General features: G+C 39.3%; 1 protein-coding gene across 2 annotated transcripts in view; it reads right to left on the reverse strand.

Moving 5' to 3' along the window:
- Positions 1-17,106, reverse strand: part of UPP2 (uridine phosphorylase 2) — a 147,489-nt gene that overhangs the window by 18,475 nt on the left and 111,908 nt on the right. Inside the window, exons 1-4 of one of the 2 annotated variants that reach the window (XM_011991796.1) lie at positions 13,493-13,744; positions 9,476-9,593; positions 3,199-3,357; positions 503-617 (exon numbers count right to left, since the gene is read on the reverse strand). In XM_011991796.1, coding sequence (XP_011847186.1) covers positions 503-617; positions 3,199-3,357; positions 9,476-9,593; positions 13,493-13,554 — 454 coding nt within the window. In that variant the 5' untranslated portion in view covers positions 13,555-13,744. Of the gene's footprint in view, positions 1-502; positions 618-3,198; positions 3,358-9,475; positions 9,594-13,492; positions 13,745-17,106 lie in introns of those variants that run through there. The other variant, XM_011991791.1, reaches the window with a different exon arrangement.

A 17,106-nucleotide genomic window follows, 5' to 3' on the forward strand; every position in this document is an offset into this window, starting at 1 on the left:
ACTAAAAATACAAAAAATTAGCCAGGCATGGTGGCGGGCACCTGTAGTCTCAGCTACTCAGGAGGCTGAGGCAGGAGAATGGCCTGAACCCAGGAGGCGGAGCTTGCAGTGAGCCGAGATTGCACCACTGCACTCTAGCCTGGGCGGCAGAGCGAGACTCTGTCTCAAAAACAAAAACAACAACAAAAAAATTCCTAAGACTTGAAATTTACCCCTACCCTCAAAACACATCTTCTAGCAACTTTTCTACTCTTCCCTTTATAAACACCTAAGACCATCCTGCAATAGGCAGTGAGATCTCTCCCTGTGGGTTTCAATAAAGAAAAAAGGAAGAAAAGAAAAACGCAATGTGGGCAGATTTCCTTGAATTTCCTCAAGTCCAGCCTTCTGACACTTTTTAGCCCATCTGGGCTTCTGCTGGGCTCTGAATAGGATGGTATATTTTGGCAGCTACCACGTGTGTAAGGATCACTCAATTCTAATAGAAATCAATCCGTCTCACCTATTCCCCCTGATGTACCAATTCTAATAATGGTGACATCGCAGCATCGTGCATGGTGGAGTAATTTGATGAGTTCATGAAGCATAATAGAAATGGAGGGGATGCCCATGCCGTGCTGTTGAGAGAAAGAGAAAGTCTTCATACATCTTGCAAAGTGATACATGAACAGGACATATCTTCTTCCTTCATTACAAGTTAACAGGCCTCAGATAAATTTACATAATCATTAAGACTTTGCCAATGCTGAGGAAAACGTAAGTCCTCCCTAACTGGCGCCTACATGACATGCTGACAGATGTGTCCATCTGTGAAGATCAGAGGGAGGCGTCTTGCTGTCAGTTCTGTTGACTTCAGCCCTCATCAGCAAGAGCAGAACGTGGGGATGGTATGGTATACAGGTATGTCAGGGCAGAGCCATTTCCCGTCTTCCCACTGGGCTTTTCATGATGAGCCTTTGAAAAGGAGCTTTTTGCACGATTGACTTGATTTTGAGGAAATATAATTTCGGCCGCCAAATCAAGAGTCCTTTTCAACCATACTAAATGAAATAGTGAATCCATTTCATTTGCTTTTAATTTTGTGTGCTTTGAAAGGTACTAGGGTAGAAACGTGGGCTCGATTCCCCACTTCACAATTTTAAACTTATACTGAACATGGAAGTGAGTTTAAATTACTATAGATCATGACCATAACCCTGTTTTTTTCAGTATTCAGGACAGTGGAATCAATGTCAACAGGAAAGGGATCAACACAGGCTGGAGGATTTAGCAACTCCTGGTGTCTACACGATGTCCTAATAACCCTCCAGAGCGATCTTCCATTCTGTAATTTGTAGAAACTGGAACTGAATTCAAAACTGGTAGTAACTTCATTCCTGACATGACAGCAGAGAGTCAAATGTGCTCCTCAATGTGTCCTACTCTTGGATACAAAGACTTTGGAAAACCACTGGCCATGACCATGATGTTTTCACCTGAGCTTCCTCCTTCTATCAAGAATGTTGAGCTATGGAAATTTCGACCCTCTGCGTTCCCCCTTTCTTTTTCCCACTGAATATGCCCTGACTTTCAAATGCTTAGTAAGCATCCTGGAGCCAGGAATCAAACTTGTATTGATTTGTATATCCAAAATTAACAAGTCTGGGACTTTGGAACTGCCTCTGTGACTAATGAATAAACTCTCTCAGTATTATTTTTTCTTACCTAATTTTCTTACTATAATTAAGATGAATTATTATATGATCTCTCAGAGTCCTTCCAGTTCAGACATTTAGTAAGTTAATTATTGTCACTTATTATGTGATGCGTTGATGAAAGGACAAATGGACTTGTGCTCTCTTTCACACACATGCACCCCATTCAACCGCTACTGGAGAGGAAGAGTTTTCAAAGAAGGAATCACAGTTGTCAGTCCCCTGCCTGCCTAGTAAGGCCCATTTCTAATTGGTAACCTCGGCATGACACATATTTCAGGTCTTTTTCCCGACAGGACAGCAGGATCAGTCTATTGCTGTTTTCATTTCTTTCTCTGAAGTTTTACTGCTTATTTATGGCAGTGCCACATTTTTAAGAAACTTAACATTTTTGTGTTTCTCCATTTACTGTACAAAAAAACAGTTATCGTCTAAAAGTCCAGCAAATGCTGTTAAGAAAAAATTTGCCAAGATCAGTGGATATTCAGCTTCCTTCTAATGTAGATATTCTGTAATCGTTTATTGAATGCACAAGCGAATAATTGAATGGATTCTCCCATTTGAACAGGTTTCAGGCTCTCTTGGCCCAGAGAGGAGATCAATTTAGCTGCCTCATTGTTGTTGCATAATTTTCTCTTCTTTACCCCAGGTTTTCATCAATGCTCGTCCACACTGTAGGGCAATCCATGGATGATGCCTATTCCCTCTGGTAGGAGCCACTTACAGCTCAGTTCCTTAGAACTGCCACCCTGTGCGGGAGATTCTTCCCCTGTCCCCTAGCATGCCTGCCTGTGCCTCTTATGAGGATTGCACTGCCCAAAAATGTGATGGCTTCAGAGTTATTGCTTCGGAATACAGCCCTGTGCAGAGGGATAAACATGGGAAGGCAAATTGGACACCTATGCACATACGCCCTCATCAGTGTGTGCCCAGCTGAGTCCAAGGGGGAAATGGTCTGCATGTTCCCTAAAACTGCAAATCATTCCCCTTTCATTTTGTCTTAGGACACTGTGTGCTTCCGTAACTGTTCACATGTTCTAAATGCAGGACAGTAATTCACAAGAGCTCAGTAGAAATGCATTAGCAGCCTTTCAGCGAGCTTATTATGGTGTTAAACAGCAGCACTTTAGCAGTCCTGAAAATTAGCCTATGTGTACTAAAAGCTCAACATTCCCAAAGCTGGGTAAGGGATAGAGGAAGGAAAATTGCCGTTGGGTAGGGGGAGTGAGGGGTGTTAACCAGTTACAAAGTAAAGAGAAAGGAGGGGTGCTTTGAGTATTTTCCCCCTAATTTGAATATCTAAGTGGTAACTAATAAACAAAAATGATGCTGCATGCTATGTTCTGCCCTGGGGGCTTTTTCCAATAAGAAACTCATACCTGGACACCTAGCTTAATTGTGTAAGAATGCAAAGCAGGAGGGAAAAAGAACTCCTACATGTAAAAGTTCCCACTTTTTTGTCTAGCCTGCAATGACTAGCTGAAATGCAACCATGGATACTCACACTGATGGTGAGCACAGGCCCGGTTTTGTACATACAATATCTGTCTGTCCCAGCACAGATGTCTTTTATGTCTTCTTCAGCTTCCTCCAACCCAAGCTCCTTGTGCATAAACAGTGCAAATGCTTTCATTCTGTTGGGGCTCCCACCAACACAGACAAACTGTTAATAAAAATAAACAAGGGCCTGCCATGGTAACTGGGATAAGAACCACGGGTCAGTTTCAACTCTAATTTTTTATTTTACTTTTTAGTTAATTTACTTAAGAGTGTGTGTAGATGTCATGGTTTATGTTCCATGAATTAGTTATTTTGCATCAACCTGTAAATAAGGCAACAGATGCAAAGTTTTATGCACTAAATTAGTAAAAAAAAAAAAAAAATCACAAATCAAAATAAATGTTCATATTATTCAAGGAGGTGTTTCCTGGTGTTTTTGTTTATAGTGAACACCAACCAGCATCTTAAATTGACATAGACAGCCTATTGTTGAGCATTACCATGACATATGCTTAGGATGTAAGTTCTGAGGCCACAGCATGTAAGTGATACAAGAGCAAAAGGAGAACTACCAGTTTTAGGTATGTTTTCTGATTCCGCATCCCCCATCATAAATTTGTATTGTGAAATGGATTATGTGAACTTAAAATTTTAAAGGAATCATTTCAAGACTTTTAAATTTCTTATTCAGAAGAAATTCTCATGGAACAAGCCTTATTATTGTAAATGTGGGATCTCCCTGTGGCATTTCATCAATTCCAGTGATTTATTTTTGTTTTTGCTTTATTCACATTTTCCCTTCTCTGAAATTAGGATAGGTGTTGCAGTCACGGATGTCTAATAGAAGATGGCAATACAATTGTCTGGCAGTTACTCATACAACAGTCTGTTTAGGGGTACACTAGCCCCAGGGACCAGGAATGGGAGAGGCGGCCAGGGAGAGAAGCAGAGAAGCACTAGGGGTCGGCAACAAGAGAGTGAGCACTGGCAGACTCTCACACCCAGGAGGAAGCACAGGCCACAGCAAGGTGGCAAGAGTCAAATCCTCCAGGATTCTGAAGTAAGTGGCGAGGAAAATGCAAAGAGAGAGAAGACAACATAGCCGAGGGTCTACCCTTTGAGGTTAGGTAAACCTGGCTTTGAACTCCAACCCCATCAGTGAGTAAGAAGCTTGCTCAGTGTCACACAAATAAGCTATGTGCTTCAGACCATCTCCAATACAGGAAAAACACAGTACCCCTCAGAGAGTTTTGAAAGAAGAATGTGAGATTGCATATGGCAAAGGACATTGCACAAGTCCAGACATGTTCTCAGTGATGGACAAATGGTAACCATTAATTTATATATCATGTAGCAATTTTCTATTCCTGCTTCTGAACTTGCTTACTATTCCTATGTTGCAGAATTTAGTACAAATGAAGCTGGTCTGAGTCCTCTAGTAAGGAAAAGGCAGTTGGTGGTATCTAGCTGATGTGGGCAGCATTGGACAGAGGATTGGGAGGGCTGACGAGGTCCATCACAGGGATAAAGAATATCTGTCTAATGAAATACCTAACTGAGGTTATAGAATAGGTGGCCCCATTCACAAATGATTTACTCTAACTATTGGGTGGTCTGATAACATGATGCATCCTGTTTCCATTTAGCAATAGTTCCTGAGCTACACTCTTTCGCAATTAGCAGTGTTATTAGCCCTGTATCCAGGCCCTCTGCTTCTCTTCTACCCTTAACATTGTCATTTCTCTGCCTTCTTATGAGTTTCTCTGATGAAGCCTTAAGCTAGTAATGAACTGCAATAGAAGTCAGCCATAAAGACTGGTAACAAAGAGGTTAAGACCATGGTTTCAGGTGAGTTTTAAACTTGTTATTAATAATTCATGGAATTTTCTTCTTTGTTGGTGTGGATAGTTAAGACTTGGCTCACGATCTAAGTCCGAGGAAATTTTTAAAACACAGTACAGTAGTTTGAAAATAACCTCATTGTGTGGTGCCAGCGAATGTAAATTACAACTATTCAGATTGACCATAAAACCAAAACAGATGTTAGAATAGCTTGTGGTTTGAATTCTCCTTTGAACTGTAGATGTTGCTATAATCAACAGGAATTTCTGAATATTTCTGGAGACATAAAGATCATATGCACAGACAGAAGCAGCTTGGTTTTTAAAGCCTTCCTTACTCCTAAACCAGACTCACTAAACATCATCTCTGGACACAGTTTTCAGTCTGGCTGCTTTAATGAGAAGTAAAATATGGCTGAAGACCACCAACCAACATTGACCTTAAGTGACATTTATGGTGTTTTTGTCTCAAACAAAACGACCAATTGTCCTTGTTTTATCAAAGAAGTTAGAAACACAATGGGAAGGAGTCAGAGGCATTACAAAAATATGTTAAGGACTTTGGCTAATGACTGCCAGAAAAAAGCTCAGCTTTAGATATCCCTAGTATCTTAAAAGTCTTAACTATGCCATGTTGTATGAATCTGGTCTATTGCATCTTATGCATTTTCTACATTAACAAGGGAATATAAATACATTCAAAATGCATATTATATGGTATTATAAAGTAATAATTTTACATATTACTAGAAATTTCTAGTGAGAGATTAGAGGATATCAGTTAGTGATTTTATAAAAGACATATTTGGATGTTGATATCGAATAGATAACTCCTAAGGATCCTCCACCGTATGTATTAATTGTCTGAATCTTTCTAGTGAGTGTGGCAGAGATTGATTAGCTGTTCACCTAAACAGTTTGCCGTTCTTTCTGGGCACCCAGCTAAACTTAACATCTCAGCCTCCTTTCCAGTTAGACAAGGTCATATGTCTGAGTTCCAGTGACTAGAATTTGAGCAGAAGTAATGGGTACCATTTCCAGTCCTAGCCCATAGAAATCTCCTATCCTACAAGGAGGATGTATTGGTGACCCTACATATTGTCACTCTCATCTGCTGGACAGATGTTGACACACTGAGAAAGAGCAATTTATGCCTTGAAGGAAACAGAGTCACAATAATGGAAGGAACCTGGGTCCTTGAATCATCAGTTGTAGGGAGACCATCCATCAACCAAGAACTCCCACTTTGTACCTAATATGAGTGAGAAGTAAACTTAACTTGTATTAAGCTACTGAGATTTTGCAGTAGCACATAGCAAAAATTCTTAAATATGGTAAGAATATGAAGGAAATGGGAGCGATTGCTGGAGTCTGAAGTTTCAACTTTATACACCCAGAGTTCTCCTTTCTTTGAAGATAATGCTATTAATAATGATTATCATCTCTGTGAAGACGAGGCTGAGTTTTCAGGTACTGATGGATTATGTCCTCTTTTCTGAGCCAGGACTGCTGCCCTGAGATTTAAGGGACTCAAGAAATTGAATGTAGAATGTTCTCGTTCAAAGAAGAGAACATGGCTGGAGGAAGGCAAGTTTCTGAGGAAACCATCTATGAGAATAAATCAGACTTTACCTGCTGCCTTGAAAAAATTCTAGTTCAGGTTAAATGGCCAGTTCCGATCATTTGGAACTAGGTTACCTGCTCCTCAATTTATACACACACACACACACATACACACACACACACTCTCTCTCTCTCTCTTTTGCCTCCTATTCATCAAAGTGGCTCAATCAGTAGAGTTGCTCTCTGATGGGATAAACAGGTTTGAAACAGAGCATATCTTTGTATCCAAAAGATAATTTACTGAAGGTTCACAACCAGGTGGGTGGTGAATGTATAAGGTTGGATAGTGGTTATGATAAACAGTGTGTGAGAATAAGTGCTGAACAAAATCTGGACAGACAGAGATGTGAAGGTCTGGTTCCTGGGATTATAACCGAGATGGGACAACTATGTGTGTGCATGTGTGTGTGTGTGTGCGCGCATGAGAGAGATACATACATGCAAGTCCCTTTATTTTTATCTCTAAAACAAAGCTTTCCATCCCAATGATTTCCCAGAAACTAATACTTGGAGTACTAAAAAGTACTAAAACATAGTGCTTTTATTTTTGTTTTTGTGTTGTTTTGTTTTGTTTGAACAGAGAAAGAGCCATTACTTTTTTTTAATCAGAGAAATCTAAGTTTTAATCTCAGTTGTTTCACGTGCCAGCTGTGTTGTGCCTATTACAGATAAACATATATTATATATATGTTATAACACTATGTATATATTTGAGCCTGGGTTTTCTCATCTGTAAAGTGGAGATAATAACTACTTTAGTTGCTGTGAGGACTGACTGTACCATTCGCACGTGCCACACAGAGTCTGATATATAGAAAGCACTCCATAAATGGTAGAAGAGAGACAGAAACCCAGATATGTAGATAGCAAATCACTTTCTGCCTCAAATACATGTCTCAAGTCTTTTAAATGTATTAACCAGCTATGTGTCTTAGTTCATTAATTATGAAAAGTCTTTCAATTAATCAGAGTCATCTCTAGACAAGGGTCCTGGGATATTATTATGAGACATGAACCTCAAATCTAACATTTGAATTCTGGTACAATCTGATTATTGAGTATTAAAAACCGCCTTGATCAATGACTCTTGGAGCATAAGTACACCAAAACAGCAGCAGGGGAAGAGGTTACACTGAGAAGATGAAGCACAAGATAGAGGGAGGTGACACAAAGGCAAGGAGCGCAGCCTGGAGAGGAGTGAAGAAATGGTGGGTCACCTCGCTGTGAGGACACCCACCCACACCCTCACACCTTCCTGCCTAGGAGAGAGGGAGCGGGAGAAGGCCACTCAGCACCTACTGACCACAGCCATCGTAGATCGATTTCTTCTCATTTTCCAACTTTTTTTCTTTCTCTCCCTCTTTACTTTCTTGTTCCCTTCCTTTTCCTCTACCTCCAACCTCTTCCTCCTCCTTCTTCTTAACCTCTCCCTCTTCTTCCTCCCCTTTTCTCACCTGCCTCTGGACCCAATGGGTAAGTGAAAGAGCTAGGATTAAATAATTATGGACAATCCTGAGTTACTGTGACCCAAAGGGTCCTCCTAGTGCAATGAGCAAGGACCCTAGAGATTGGACTTGGAAGAACTTGGTCCAGGTCTCAGCACCACCACTCTGTGGTGTAACTGTAACCTTCTTCCACCTCTCTGAACTTAATTTTCTTGTTTTATGGAGAGTTAATATCTGCTAAACCCACCTAAAAGAGCTAAATCTGCAGATGTTAGTGAGATAGTACATGTGACGCTTTAATTTTTGTTATTGTAATTGCCAAAGAAATGAAAAAGTCAGATGAAAACTGCACGATTCTCCATTAGTGCAACTGTAAATATATATAGTCTTTTGGAAAACAAAGTTCTTTAAAAATCCAGTCTCTTTGAGCATTTCTGTGAATCACCCTAAGCAAACTGACCTAAATGTAGAAAATCTCCAGGTACAAAAACATTCATTTGAGTCCTGTTTATAATGGAAAATATTTTAGCATAAAAGTTAATAATAGTCTCTGTAATGTGTGGTACACCACTTGACACCCATAAATGATATGTTTCAAAAGAATGTAATAAAATGGAGAAATGTTAATGATGTAATGCTAAATGATAAAGTGTAGAATGCAGCTATATAGTTACAACTATTTTAAAGTCTATTCATTAAAAATGATTGAAAGAAATAAATGAGTTGATCGTGTCTATGTTTAGGTGGTAGGACTACTGGGTGTTTTTTAAAAATCATATTCTTTTTTGTATTCCCTGTTTTAAATAAGGAACACAAATTGCTTATATAATTAAAATACATGTCAGATAAAACAAATAATGCAGAAGTACAATTTTATGTAGTATTTAATAAATAATTTTTATGAAATATTTCTTATGAAACAAAATCTTAATATGAAATATTAGGTAATGATTATTTTCCAGAAGTGAAATAATATTGTTAGTTTTGTTGAGTTATTTTTATGATTTAATAAAATGAGAACTAGTGAGATTAAGCTATAAATGTAGATGTTAAATAGTGAGCTGAATCTGTTAAAACATAATGAATTCTCAACACCCAGCAGTATTGTCAATAAAATTGTATTTATCTCCAGGGACCAGAGTAGTCAAATAACATGTTTGCATTAGATTTAGTTTGGGAACCTTTATGTCTTGTTGGGGTGGAAATGATTGTTCATGATATACACATTCCAAATTGTTTCAGAGAATGAGTGTGACTTTAGTTCCTATTGGGACTTCACTAGCCAATGGTGTATAGATTATTTTGGCAAGGTAAGAAGAAAAATTAGTAGAAAAAACTCAATCATTTTTCCTGAAATTAGAAATGTTTTTACCTTTACATCTCCAAACATTGCTGGTAGATTGTGTGTTTTTGTTCCCAAATCCAAGTGATAGAGAATGTCTTCATCCATTGAATCCAAGTAAGCATTTTTAACATGAACAAACCTTTTTCTGGAAAAAAAAAAATTACACAAAGAAGATGTAAAAGAATTTTGAGAGAAAGCTCACAAGAAAGAAAGTCTGAACATAAACCTTCCTTTAGGGTTAAATTATTCGTTGAGAAGCAATGCAGTATAACAATAATTATGGCGAATATTTGCTCTCACTATGTGCCAAGCATAGCACTAAGCATGAAAATGGCATGAAAACTGCATATAACAAATTCATTAAATCATTTGTGCCATAACTGCTGTATTAGCTGGGTAAGATTAATAATTTAGTTTACAAACAAAGAAGCCAAGGCTTACAGAAGTTGAGAAACTTGTGCAAGATTAACAACCAGTAAATTACAAAACAGCCATTTCTATTCAGTTCTGATTGTAATGGTCATCTGATTTCTTTGCACGGGAGGCTGTGGAATATAAGCTACTGGGCTGTGGATTCAGATTGCCTGGGTTCCAGTACAAGTTCAACCATATATGTCCTAATTGTGCAAACTTGAGTAAATTATTTGTATTTTATTTTATCTTCTCAAAGTGTAGCATGCATAAGAATCAGCCAGACACTACAAGGACTCCTCTTCTGGAAATTCTGATTCAGCGGGTTGTTGATGTGTGTCCGAATTTGCATTTGTAGCAAACTCCTCATTGGTCCTGACGCTGATGGTCTGTGGACAACACTTTGAATAGCACTGCCATTGAGGACTCCACCAACCAAGCTGAATACACCACTTTCTTTCCAACCCAGTGGCCACGGCCCTGGCTCAAACCCCCATCACAGCAGTACAGCTAGAACACCAATCCTTCCTCTCTTTTCTTTGTAAAATACCACGAAATGCAAGACAGTGAGCTGATGACGGCTATAAGAATGACCTTAATTCAATCCAGTTCATATTTATGAAGGATATCATTTGTAGCTTTTGGTTATTTGGGTAGTAATCATATGCCACTAGAGTTATCAGTGATAAAAGGTATCTACCCCCACACCACAGTGGGTCAAGACGTCTTTGCCAAGAACTGTCTGGGACTTCTTTGTTCTTTGTTCCTCCCATTTCTCTCCACATGCCTTCTCTTCTCTTCTCTGTTCTCTCTTTTCCCTCCCCTCCCCTGCCCTCCCTTCCCCTCCTCTCCTCTCCTCTCCTCTCCTCTCCTCTCCTGTTCTCTTTCAGAATTTTGCTCTGTCACCCAGGCTGGAGTGCAGTGGCCCAATCTCAGCTCACTGCAACCTCAGCCTCCCGGTTCAAGCGATTCTCCTGCCTCAGCCTCCTGAGTACCCGGAATTACAGGTGCCCACCACCATACCCAGCTATTTTTTGTATTTTTAGTAGAGATGAGGTTTCACCATGTTGGCCAGGATGGTCTCAGACTTCCGATCTCAAGCGATCCACCCACCTTAGTCTCCCAAAGTGCTGGGATTACAGGTGTGAGCCACCATGCCTGGCCTTTCCACATGCTTTTCATTCCATACACTTCAAAACATTTTACCAAGCCTTGTGTCTTTCTATATCTTTATTGATTCTCACTTTGATTGTGCATTAAAATTACCAGGGAGCTTTAAAAAAAAAACAAAAAAAAAACACCGTTGACCAGGCACTAATTAATTTAGACACTCTATATTTTAAATCTAAAAAATTTAAGTATTTTAAAAATCTTCTCAAATGATCTTTGGTACAGCCAAAGTTGAGAACCCCTGCTTCAGGCCTTTGTCCTTCAAACATCCTTCCTCCTTTCTTCTACTTTTCACCTACCAAAATTCCAATTTTCCTTCATGGTCCAATTCAAATATTACGTCTTCCATAAAGGCTTTTCCAAGCATCTTCTCTCCTTGGTCAGTATTACTTTTTTTCTTACTGTGTTCCCAAAGCATTTGTTTCATGCTAGTGCTGGTAGATAGCATTTCACATTGTAATGTAGTTAAGTTTCCATCCCCCTAGAAAGACTGCGAATCCCCTGAGGCAAGCTATCTCAAATATCTTTCTTGAATCCCTAAGTTTTAACAAATTCTATTGTTGAATTAAATTGAACTGTTCAGAAAGTAGAACAAAATACTATTAATTTCCTTCTCAAAAACATCTAGAGTAATAGATTTTTAATTAGTTACTGGGTCATACATACCTAGTTTCCAAAATAAAGTATTCCATGGTGTTAGTGCACTTTACTACTACAGAACAAGCTTCAAAATCGCAAAGCAAAGGGACATTTCCTTTCTTCTCTTGTGAGGCAAGAATTTAGCCCTAGTCCCTTGTTATACAGTGTGTGGTCAGTGAACCAGCAGCATCAGCAACACCTGGGGAGCTCCTTAGGAATGCAAAATCTTAGATTCCACCCCACATCTGCTGAATCAAAATCTGCATTTTAACAAACTCTGTGTGATTCACATACACATTAAAGTTTGACAAACACTGCCATCCACTTTTTCTTCCAAATTCTATTACACTTTCTGTTTCACTCTGCCAAGACTACTTTCACGACCTGGAAATATTCCTTTGGATTCCCAACTGAATCTATGAATCATTATTCTATAAAAGAGTCTTATTCCTCTACCCTAGTGATTCCAAACTCTAGCTACATATCAGAACCACCAGGGGCACTTTAATTCCTAGACCCTATCTCTAGAAATTCGGATTGACTTACTCAAGGAGACCTGGGCTTTGGTGTTTTTAAAATCACTCATCTATACCACTCTTCCTATCTCCGGGGAGAAATTCTCCAACCACCAGAGCCATTAATTATTTTCACTTGTATTATAACAAATTAATTCATTAGGATTACTTTTCCTTGATGCCCTGGCCCACTGTCTAATGATTTCTCAGTCAGAAAATTTGGGGGACTGCCTATAGAAGTGTCTTGTTTCACTGGGTTCATCAAGCAGCACTTCTAAGATGATCACTCTGTCAGTACCAAAGAAAAAGCTTGTTTGGGATTTCACACCAAATTTCTACCCAATATGAATGTAGTTTTTGCAATACTTTGATTTTTCCAAAATATATACTTTTTACTAAATAAGTTTGTACATGTTGTTTTCTCTTCAAACTCTTTTTCCTTTCCTAATACAGATAATAGTCGTTTTAGTAAATCATGACAAATTACACTACATGATGAGTATTAAATATTGCCAAACAAAAGAAATTGCTGGCTGGGAAGAAGTCTTTCCATTTGCCATTACCTTCGTCTTCATAATTTTTCTTTTTCTCTTTCTCCTGGGCTTCCCTGAGGAAGGGAACATGCAGGAGGCTACCTCTGTTTGGGGTGGGCAAATGGAGTGTTTTCTGAAATGCTGATATAATGGAGGCTCTGAGCAAGACATTTCACACAACTCTCAGGAAATCAGAGGGAACCATCAAAATCTCCTTATGCCTCATGATGATTAATGCTCTGTTGTGTTCTGTTAACCTGGGGCAGGAACTGGAGCTAAATTTGTAGACAGCTTCAGCAATTTTATATCTACCCATGAGATTAATCACATAAATGGTATTTCAGAAGTAAACTCTCTGTAAGGTCCATCACGAAGCATATTAAATCACTCCACAATATCCTGCAACACAATTAAACCTCCCTCAGGCACTGAGAGACCCTTTTAATTATTTCTCAATTGCAGCGCATGGTCTTGGAATTAGGGCTGAACGCTATAGTGAGTCCCAGGCTGAACCTTGAATTTGTTTACTACTGAAGGTTGGCTAAATTTTTGCATGTTTTTTTGACTTATTTTGCCCCATTTTCTTAGATGAGCCAACCCCTAACCCCCAAAATCAAGGAGTAAAAATGTCATTGAAAAGGCATTTTGCATTGTTTTTATTGTTTTATGAGCTGTATCCAGTGATAACTGTAGAGGCCCATTATCTAATCATTTAATACAAAATCTAAGGAGCATCCATCTGATCAAAACAAATTTAGAAAATCAAAATTACTCACCCAACATATGTATTCCTATCAGATCTCATGGAACTATTGGAGGCAGGTATAACCGAAGCCATTCTCTCTACTATGTGAATAGTCACTCTTAAATTGATGTCAAGAAAGAGAAATATTGTGACTTGCTATTATAGATCTAGTCATAATAGTTCAGTTCCAAGTTAGAATGATACCCTCTCTTAAAACTTAGGTTTTCCTGTAAAATTGCTAAGAAAAACTTTCCTTTAGCGTTTTAAATTTTCCTATCAAATAAAAAATGCCCTCCCTGACATGCCTTTTATACCACAGCCCAGCTCTCAGAGCAGAACTTTCTCAAGAAGATAGGTCCCCTTTGATGGTGTGCCATCCTAACTCTTTGACCAGGTTGGTTAGCTTGTTAACTATTGGTGAGAACCTTTCCTTTACATTTGTCCTTGATCCCAACACAGGTTTGATGTTGCAAACAGGCTTATTTGCTTTGAGAAAACTGTATACGGATACAAGTCCTCTTTTGGTTTCTATAACACGCCTACCAGGTCTTCTCAAAACTGTGTCCAATACATATGAGAACGTCCAGTTCTCAAACATTTCAGTTTCCCCTCTCCATCCAGCCCCTCACCAACTTGTTTTCATTCTTTGTCATCACAAGTTAGGAAAGCATCCAAAGTCAGGACCTCAGAATGTCCCTTTATCTGAACTTTGCTCATTCCAGTTCACACAGAAGGACTGATAATTTAAAAAAAAACTTATTTCCCAGGGCCTCTTTCTTTAAACTGTAGGCTGTTGGTAAAATTTATTGAATCAGGGGTTAATCCACATGGAATAATATAGCATAGTATTTTCAGAAAACGCAGTCTCTGCCAAGAAAGGCATGAATTCACTACTTTTGCTAATGCTTCTCACTTTTCACTTTGGGGATGGAAAAATCTAGAAAACTAGATAACTTCATCCTGATCTTTTTTCCCTTCACTCCCAGAGCAATCAACTGAAGTTCTATGCTGGTGAGAGCTTCAAGAACATAGTCTCATGGCTTTCAGGCGAATCAGAACCTAAAATGTCTATAAATGCCAAACAGCAGCAAATACAAGACACCTCTTAATATGCTTGGATTTCTAAGAATGTGCATCACAGTCAAGAATCAAGTGCTGATATCCTAACTGAGTTCTCCATGTTAGAAGACGCTCCTCTTCCTGGTGACAGTCATTCTTGGCAAACTTTTTGAATGTCACACTGGCCACCTTTGGCCCATCTTGGTCAGACAGCAAAGTTTACAGAATAGGAAGGAAAAAGAATAGGGGACTCTATATTGAGGAATCCATGTAGCCTAAATCTTGCCATTGTTACCACCAACTAGACGTTTGCAACTGTGCCCAGATATCAAAAAATTCCTGAGGACACTTATCCTGGAAAAGGTAATGATGACTATGAGGCAAAATAGTCTTTAACATGTGTGTTGCCTTTGTAACCTAGGACAGTAGTTATTGTTGATAGCTTGTAATAATACATCTGTCTCTTACCCCTGACTCATCTCAGGCTGGTCTACCTGCTGCTCCTTCCCAGGAACCACTGGCAATTTTGAGACTCACCATACTCACTCACTACCACAGGCACCAGCACACTTTTATTTGATATTCCATGCCATAACTCTCACTTTTATTTTTAAGGTATAATGAGGAGAACCACCAATTTCAATCTGGCATTTACCTCTGGGTTTGAGAGGTAGAAGCGTTAGCTAATTAGATAAGTGTTCAGTAATTAATTACCACAGTGAATTAACTAGGTATATTAACATGTCTGTTTCCAGTGCAGATTCAGTCAACCAGTGATCTTGATCACTAACAGTGCCAGGTAATGCCATCTGAGATTTATGGACCCCATGAAACAACTCGGCCAGACATTAAGGCAAGTGATTGTCTTTTGGATGAAGTTCAGAATAATCTTATGGAATCCATAAAAGTTGATCTATGAAAGTAGAATACTAGTTAATGCCTTCTGGGCAGTCTTAAATTATTCTCCCCACTTTTCAATCTTCTCAAGACTCAGTCCTGCTCTTATGGTAGGTTGTTTCTCAGCAATGTTTTTTGATTGACTGTATTGCAAAAGGCCAGTCTCCTGAAAAGCATGGGAAAAGGTTTTGTTTTTAAAAATTATGCACACAGGAGTGCCCAAGGCAAACTCAGGCTCGGCCACTGGGTGATTTGCAAACAAAGGCTATGTGCCAGGCACAGCCCATGACTCAGTCCAGCCTTGTGATCAGGAGGGTCTTGCATCAGATCTGCCAAATCTATGCTCCACAGTGTCTGGCCTGAGACAAAACATTTCACTTCCTACCGTCTTCCTTTATGATGCCAGCACTATCACATTGTCAATTCCATTACAATTTTCTATCTGGCTTAATTTTGTCCCTGAACCTCTAATATTAGAGGGGGGAAAAAAAACATGGTCTTGATGTACCACTGGATAGCATTTAGGCCTCCCTAAGACTAAGTTTTTGTGCTCTTTCCCTGCCTCCTAGACTAGCCCTGGGACCAGAGTCTCAGTTCTTAGATGCCTCTCCATGGGGTATCAGCAAAGGTTGTACTCGTTCACCTGAGGCTGCAGCAAGCACCCATACCCAGAAAACACTGCCCCTTGCACATGCACGCACACGCACACACACACGCACACACACGCACACACACACGCACACACACGCACACACACACGCACACACACGCACACGCACACACACACGCACGCACGCACACACACACTCACACTAGCCTTACAGCCTATGGGAGCAGGGGTGTCCAGGCACAGCAAAGTCCTCACATCTCCTCCTTTGGTGGGTTTTGTCAGAGTGGGGATGGGGTAACCAAGAGCCCTTTCCTCCTGCCACATCAGATTCCCCTGGCTCTTCCATTCAGCCCATAGCAACTGTAATGGCTTGAGAGAGCTCCAAAAATGTCCTAAGCTATCCATTCTGAGGCTAAGCAATTTGTATTTTCATTTATTCATTCAATAAATATTAACTGAGCACACACCATGCTCTAGGAAGTCTACGAAGTGCTGAAAACAAAGGCATTAATAAGACAGTTCTTGCTTCTTTTCTTCCACAAAAATATTGACATTCCGTGAATAAAGAAAATGCAAGTTACCACACTTCTCATACTAACCTTCTATATGTTAAAACACATATACTAAGTGTAAATTCAGCATTCGCTCCTTCATGACAAATAACTAAAACTAATTAAAGGTCTTTTGATCTTTCCTTGAGTGTTTATTTTCCAATACAAAGATTATAGCTGCCTCAAAACCTTTGTATAAAAGGGGAGCTGTTAAAAATATACAATTGTTTTGTAGTATAGACGTGTTATAGTTTAACATTATTACACATATGTGCAAAGAAAACGTCCAGTATTTTCTATCAGCTATCCAGTCTTTCTCACTATACCCACCCTCCTGGGAGACAGAGCAGAGGATAGTGTTTTCAAACTTGCCAGTTAGCATCTCTGTTAATTGCATCTTTGGTTTAAATAGTCTCATTTAAGTGATTTATTTTCTTTTAGATATGTATTCATCCAATTTCTTCCTTGTACCCACTGCTCCCATCTGAGGTGACACATACTAAATGGAATGGTGGAGAGGAGCAAGGA

The sequence above is a fragment of the Mandrillus leucophaeus genome, unplaced genomic scaffold, assembly GCF_000951045.1.
Source record: "Mandrillus leucophaeus isolate KB7577 unplaced genomic scaffold, Mleu.le_1.0 Scaffold110, whole genome shotgun sequence".
NCBI classification, from domain to species: domain Eukaryota; kingdom Metazoa; phylum Chordata; class Mammalia; order Primates; family Cercopithecidae; genus Mandrillus; species Mandrillus leucophaeus.